Consider the following 7,500-nt stretch of genomic DNA (forward strand, 5'->3'; position numbering starts at 1 on the left):
ATATTTGGTGCTGCACGTATAGTCCTTCTAGCCTCTGCTTTCTTTCATTCATCTAGTTTTAAGTACTGTAATTACTGCCCTTCCTGTTTCAAATTTTCTCTCCAACTCTACCCTCATCAAGCAATACGATGCTGTCACTGTAATGATAATTATGAAGATAACGATAATGACGACAGTAACAACGATAGTGATGCTATAATAAAGAGACATGGATAATGGAAGTGTTGACAACAATATTGTTATAATATATTAATATGATAGATGCTGATTAAGTTTCGTGGATATTTATTTGCTAGAGTGCTATTTTATGATGACATAGACTATAGGAATAACACCTAAGATCATTAAATTTTCCTCATAATTATTTTTATTTTCGAGATAAACTTTCTGGATAGATCTTTTAGATGAAAATGAATATATCTTATATGACGTTTGCACTTTTGGCCTTATGATTAATTGATTTTGGTGTAAAGCATCAGCTATGGTTACAATAAGAATATGAATTATGTTTAGCGTACTTTATTTTAGAAATAACATTGGGATAGTATCACATATCTTTTAACCATCTATGCATTTTCCCTTCGATCCTAATAGATTAGAAATATAGACACATGATGGGTAGGTTTAGCTCTCTTAGTACACGGGGTACTTGGGGGGAGCGTGGTAGGGAGCGGGCTTGTAGGTGGGCTTGTACTCGGGATACTGAGCCTCGCCCTCGTAGGTGACCTCAGCTACGAGACCGTCGCCGTTGTCCACGTATTTGACGATCTGCTTGCGGCCGTCGGGGAGGTCCACGGTGTAGCTGCCCTCGGTCTTGTAGCCGTCGCGGGACTCCGAGTGGCCGAAGTTGGCGCCGGAGTAGCCGTCGGCGACACCGTAGTTATAGTTATACTTCGGGGGAACCTGGACAGAGGAAAAGTGAAAGTGAAATGTATCAATTGTAGTCATTTTTGCCCAAATTGAAATTGTAATCTTGATATTGATATTAGAACATTATATTCCAGTCACACACACATATATATATATAGATGTATCCTCGGAAAGACCTGTGTTAAATAAAAGAATTGTCTGTAAAACCTCGGTATCACTGCTCTGCTATGAGCAAATAGGTTGTAAGGCGTCTGGTTAGACAATTCTTTTAGTGGGTCGTGTGGTCTATTGGTTTCAGGTCTAGGTCTGTCAATCTGACGGCTCGGGTTCGAGTCCCGGTCAGGGAGGTAAAATTTGTTTTTCTATATTAAAATGCGTTACTGCATTTTACCATCTTTCTCACATAGATATAACCTCGGTAACCTGATTTGGGACTTGAATTTCTGATTTCATTGCTGCCGAGTGCCCACGGGAATTGTCTTTAAAACCTTGCTATCACTGCTCAGCTAAGAACAAATAAGTAATTTCCATGACGGTTGTAAGGCGTCTGGTTAGACAACTCTTTTAGTGTGTCATGTGGTCTATTGGTTTCAGGGTTGGGTTTGTCAGTCTGATAGCTCGGGTTCGAGTTCCGGTCAGGGAGGTAAAATTTGTATTTCTATATATATATACAGTATATATATATATATATATATATATATATATATATATATATACACATACATACATATATATACATGTATATATATGTATACATGTATATATATATATATATATATATATATATATATATATATATATATATATATATATATATGTATGTATACATATATATATATATATATTTATATATATATGTACACACATTAGTATATATATGTATATATATATTATATATATTATATATGTATCATATATACATATATATGTATATATATATATGTATGTATATATATATATGTATGTATGTGTGTGTGTGCGTGTATGTATGTGTATATATACATATATATATATATATATATATATATATATATATATATATATATATATATATATATATATATATATACACACATTTGTGTGTTTGTGTGTGTGTCTACATTCATATATATTTTTTTGTGAATTCTGATAGTTCAAGCAATCTATCATTTTTCCTTTGTCACACATGCCCACTCTACAGCAAGAATTACAGGGAAAACTGGGCAACATTGTCCCCACGGCAGTTTGAACAGCAAAAAGGATCAAACACGTCTATTTTAGTGAAAAAGGAAACCACTGTGTTACCGGAAGCCACAAGTTATATAATGTCAAGTCGGGTTATTAATCTGATACACAGGCACCAATCCATTGATTGCGCCTTATATAGCACGAATAACAATACGTTGTTTTATGAATATTTCTCATGATTCCCACGATAAAAATAGATATTTTAGGAAGAAAAAACAAGCAAACTGGAAATGCAATGTATTTTATGTAGAATTTTATGAATGATCTCACTCAGAATTAAATAAATCAACAGAGTGCAATGGAATAATTAATATCACAGTTCACTATGAGATAACCTTTAGAAATACCAGGGGTATTTGTCAAGATTAAGGGAGAAACCTTAAGGCAGAAACCTCAAAAGCAAACCGGAATCTTGATTTGATAAATACCAAACGGATTCCATCCTTATCATTGAACATTATTGATACTAGTAATAAATACATCACACTGATAATCATAATAACAACGACGACGATGATAAAACTATCGACAATGATGACATAATAAAGATAATAGTAATAATGTAAATGATAATATTATATCCATAATGCACTGACATGAATGCTAACTGACACCCGCGGAAACTAATGTACTGGAATGGTGTTTTAGGATAGAAGCAATAAAAAGGGAACCAAAGGGAATAGATGATTTTTGGAATGATTTTAGAACGTGTGTGTTTAAGTGCGTTTGTTTGTTTTGCATTTTTGACTCATTGAGTTTTGTTTAAGTATCAATAAATATATATATATAATTTTGGAGCATTTTATTATAAAAAATAATATTGAAATATTATCACATATACCTCGATCATCCATGCATTTTTCATCGGATTGTATTTCTAATAATTACATCAGATGCGTAGGTTTAGCAAAGAAGTCTTGTTTGAATATACATTATTAGTACACCTGGTACTTCGGGGGAGCGTGGTAAGGAGCGGGCTTGTAGGTGGGCTTGTACTCGGGGTACTGAGCCTCGCCCTCGTAGGTGACCTCAGCTACGAGACCGTCGCCGTTGTCCACGTATTTGACGATCTGCTTGCGGCCGTCGGGGAGGTCCACGGTGTAGCTGCCCTCGGTCTTGTAGCCGTCGCGGGACTCCGAGTGGCCGAAGTTGGCGCCGGAGTAGCCGTCAACGACACCGTAGTTGTAGTTGTACTTAGGAGGCACCTGAATAGACGAAAAATGAATAAGAAATGTTTCTCAATCTGTATCCAGCGCAGTATGTGTAGGTCATATTTGCAATTTTACTGAAGTTGTTCATAATTTAAGGTTTTAGAGAATATAAAATCTATTTTCATAAGACCTTTGTTTTATTATATTAGACCACATAGAATCTTGCTAAGCACAGGTTATATTACTTACGGTAGGATATTCAGGTTGCTTGTAGTGGGAAGGGGCATGGTACACAGGTTCGGGAGCGTGGTACGTGGGTGCGGCGTAAACAGGTGGCTGATGGTACACAGGAGCCTTATCGGCCAGAGCCACTACGGCCACACACGCTACGAGGATCACCTGAAACACAAACAACACATCACATAGAAGAAACCGAAGTCGAAAATCAACATCAATATAACAGACGTAATTTACATCCTATATGTCGTTTGTTTGCCTGTTCTCTCGTGTGGATAGCGGTGAGTAAGGGGGAGCGTGTGTACCTTGAGAGACATGGCTGATGTTTGATGGCGAGCGAGAGTCTCAGCCGTATATATAGCGGTCCGCATCCTCTGCTGAGAGATGTTCAGGGTCACATACTTATCCTTGTGGGAGAAGGGCGTTTAACCAGTGCCTATGTTAGATGGATTGACGGTATATAAACATTCTATTTTCGTGTGTAGTCGCTGTACATAAACTGCCAGGTATAAAACTGAAGTACGCACTGATAGGGGGGGGGGGGGGAGGAATGCTATATTTCTCTTAAGGGACTATGGTGCATCTGTCTGTTTCTATTTGTATATAAGTCTCTGCACATATGCAACCATACTTATTTCCATATTTACATATTTTGCATATAATACCGGTATATATTCCTCAGTCATTACTAGGTGTTCAGTTTTGTCCACTCTCTACTCTCTCCAGCCTAATGCTTCTCTTTGCTATTACATATCAACCTTCTGTTTCAACTTTTCTTTATCTTCAGTATTTTTTCTTTATTAGCGAATCGGTTCCTTAGTACTACTAAATGTCTACGAAGTGTGCATGTTTTTTTTTTTTTTTTTTTTTTTTTTTTTTTTGTACATGTTTATTCTACAAGTAGAGGAAAACAAATCTGTGTAGTGTAAAAGGAGTAAGATGTAACCACAGACGGGAAAAGGAACCCGTTACTGGATCTAAATCCTCCAAGGTTTTGCTATATAATGTTATACGAAGTCTTTAGTCCCATTCACAAAAAAAAAAGAAAAAAAAAAAAAAAAAAAAAACACAGATTACCTTTGACATAACTATGCATTAATAAATAATGTATTTTTTCTGAAATAGTAGAAATTCAATGAAAACGGAAACAATATCAAAGATTAGTGTTTAACGAAAATATACGCTGTACTTGCCATTATAACAGTGTAGTGTGAATATGGTAAAACAGGGGTGATAATGCTATTGATGGTAATAATGATAAACCAGATTACAATATTAGAAAGCTGGGATGAAGGTAATTAAATGCGTGTTTTTTGTAATGCCTACCATTACGATAATAACAGTAACAACTATGATGCCATGATAAAGACAATGATAATTGCGATGCAATATATGAATGTATATCTATCTATATATATATATATATATATATATATATATATATATATATATGTATGTGTGTATGTATGTATATATGCACACACACACACACACACATATATATATATATATACATACATATATATATACATATATATATATATATATATATATATATATATATATATATATATATATATATATATATATGTCATAATGTGCTAACACTGATGATAACTAATTCTTGCAGATGTTTCTTTACTAGAGTGATGTTTTGTAATGTTAGAAATAATAGTAATAGGACCTAAGCCTTGTTAGTACTACCACTGCTACTACTGCAGTGCCTGTCTTTTGACGTTGGCAATCATGGCCCGCCATTCTTTCCGGTATTCCATCATTCTAAGAACATCCACAACTCTCAATCCTCTTCCTATTCGTTCTACCAAGCATTCTATGAAATTCTTTCTTTGTCTTCCTCTTGCTCTCTTTCCTTCGATCTTTCCCGTCATACAATCATATTTCATTTTTTTCGCACGCATCACGTGTCCAAAATTGCATCTGTCTTTTCGTTATTTCACTTATAAGTTCTCGTTTCGCTCCTGCTCTTCTCATGACTTCCTCATCTGATACTCTCTCAGTCCATGGAGTTCTCATCATTCTTCTAAGGAACCACATTTCAAAGGCTTCTAGTTTTTTCACTATATTTTACTTCATAGTCCAAATTTCACAACCATACAACAAAGTAGACCAAACAAAGCATTTTACTAATCTAGCTCTAATATTTATTCCTATTCCTATATTTGTTACCATTTTTTTCAAATGTCCATAAGCTTATTTTGCTATGCCAATTCTCTTCTTTATTTCTTGATCACATACACCATCTTCTGTTACCAGACTTCCGAGGTATTGGAATTTCTTTACTTGTTTTATTTCATTCCCATTTATGTTAATTTGTACCCTCAATTGTTCCTTTCTTTTTGTTATGCCCATTACCTCTGTTTTATTAAAATTGATTTTTAGACGTCTCTTGTTGCATGCAGTGCTTGATCCTTCCATCACTTTGTAGTTTTACCTCAGAGTCAGCAATTAATGCTGTATCGTCTGCATATCGTATATTATTTATTCCCCTATTTTAATTCCATCCATTTCTTCAATGTCTTGCATGCACTTTTGCCCATAGAGAGAGAAGAGGTCTGGGGAGAGAACGCACCCCTGTCTCACTCCTCTCTTTATGTTTATCCATTCAGTCGTTTCATATCCAATTTCCACATTCGCTTTTTGGTCCCAATATAAATTAGCTATTAATCTTACATCCTTTTTATCCACCCCTATGTTTTCAAGCACAATGATCATTTCTTCATGTCTCACCGTGTCAAAGTTTTTTTCAAAGTCAATGAAACCTATGTACGTCTTTTTGCATTTCTATTGCCCTTTCTATTACAGTTCTTAGTAAGAATATAGCATTGGTAATTCCTTTCCCTTTTCTGAATCCACATTGTTCTTCTGGTATGTGTTCATTAATTTTATTTCTAATTCTGTTTAAAATGACCCTTAATATCATTTTTGACAACTTACTCATTATGCTGACGGTTCTGTGCTTTGAGCATTCTGTGGCACCTGTATTTTAGGTACGGTTATGCAGGTGGATGCTCTCATACGTTCAGGTATGTATCCAGAATTGTAAATTCTATTTGTCAATTTCGTTATTATATCTATTGCACCATCACCTGCTGCTTTGATAATTTCTATGGCTATTTCGTCCTTCCCTTTTCTGTGCTTCATACTTTTCTTTGCATGCAGTATTTCTTCTCTCATTATCTCTCAATTCGCCCTCATATTCAGGCTTCACTCCTCTTTCATCGTCATACAGTTCGCCAACATAATCCACCCATTTTGCAAGTACATCCTTAGAATTCATTAAAACCTTTCCCTCTTTGTCCTTAATTGTTGAGCTTCTTGTCATTCTTCTTTTCCCCGTCTTACTCTCTCATACATTTGTCTAGGATTTACTTATTCCATTTGCTCAATTTCCTCACATAATTGCTGTATCCATTCCTCCTTTCTCTCTTTACATTTCCTCTTAACCTCTTGATCTATTTTCTTATATATTTCTGTATTTCCTTTCATTTTTCTCCTCTCGTTCATTAAATCTAAAATTTCTTCAGTCATCCATTTCTGTCTACCTCTTTTCTGTTCATCCGGGCAAACTTTTTTGGCCTTCTCTACCAGGGTATTTTGTATTGTTTTCCATTTTTTTTTCTATCATTTCATTTTCATTTGCATCACTCTCTTCCTCTTGTTCAGTATCTAATATCTCAAATCTGTTTCGAACTTGTACTGTATAACTTTCTTTGAATTCACTGTTGCTTAGCACCTGTAGATCTTTCTTTGGTTGTTATCTTCTCTTTGTTTTATGTCTTTAAGCCTTAATTTCACTGAAGCGATAACAGGGACATGGTCGCATCCATGACCACCATCTGCCCCAGGGTATGTTTTACATCTGATCATTGAGTTTCGAAAGCGTTTATTTATGGTTATGTAGTCTATTTGATGTTTAATACCTCCGCCCGGGCTTCTCCATGTCCATAATCTTGGGTGTTGTTGGAAGAACGAATTAGCTATGACTTGTTTCTCT

The 7,500-nt window shown here is 35.1% G+C and overlaps 2 protein-coding genes across 4 annotated transcripts in view; both read right to left on the reverse strand.

The window, feature by feature from the left end:
* The window catches only part of LOC122248992 (uncharacterized), a 17,248-nt gene extending 13,444 nt beyond the window's left edge, over positions 1 to 3,804 (reverse strand). Inside the window, exons 1-3 of one of the 3 annotated variants that reach the window (XM_086534899.1) lie at positions 3,791 to 3,804; positions 3,498 to 3,647; positions 601 to 903 (exon numbers count right to left, since the gene is read on the reverse strand). In XM_086534899.1, coding sequence (XP_086391025.1) covers positions 634 to 903; positions 3,498 to 3,647; positions 3,791 to 3,802 — 432 coding nt within the window. In that variant the 5' untranslated portion in view covers positions 3,803 to 3,804 and the 3' untranslated portion in view covers positions 601 to 633. Of the gene's footprint in view, positions 1 to 600; positions 904 to 2,884; positions 3,303 to 3,497; positions 3,648 to 3,790 lie in introns of those variants that run through there. The other 2 variants (XM_086534897.1, XM_086534898.1) reach the window with 2 other exon arrangements.
* Positions 3,805 to 7,232: 3,428 nt separating this feature from the next.
* Positions 7,233 to 7,500, reverse strand: part of LOC147466634 (protein CFDP2-like) — a 966-nt gene continuing 698 nt past the window's right edge. Inside the window, exon 1 of the mRNA XM_086534818.1 lies at positions 7,233 to 7,500. This exon is cut by the window's right edge and continues 698 nt beyond it. Coding sequence (XP_086390944.1) covers positions 7,233 to 7,500 — 268 coding nt within the window.

Source organism: Penaeus japonicus, unplaced genomic scaffold (assembly GCF_977035675.1).
Source record: "Penaeus japonicus unplaced genomic scaffold, GWHDUDI00000001_assembly GWHDUDI00000042, whole genome shotgun sequence".
NCBI classification, from domain to species: Eukaryota; Metazoa; Arthropoda; class Malacostraca; order Decapoda; family Penaeidae; genus Penaeus; species Penaeus japonicus.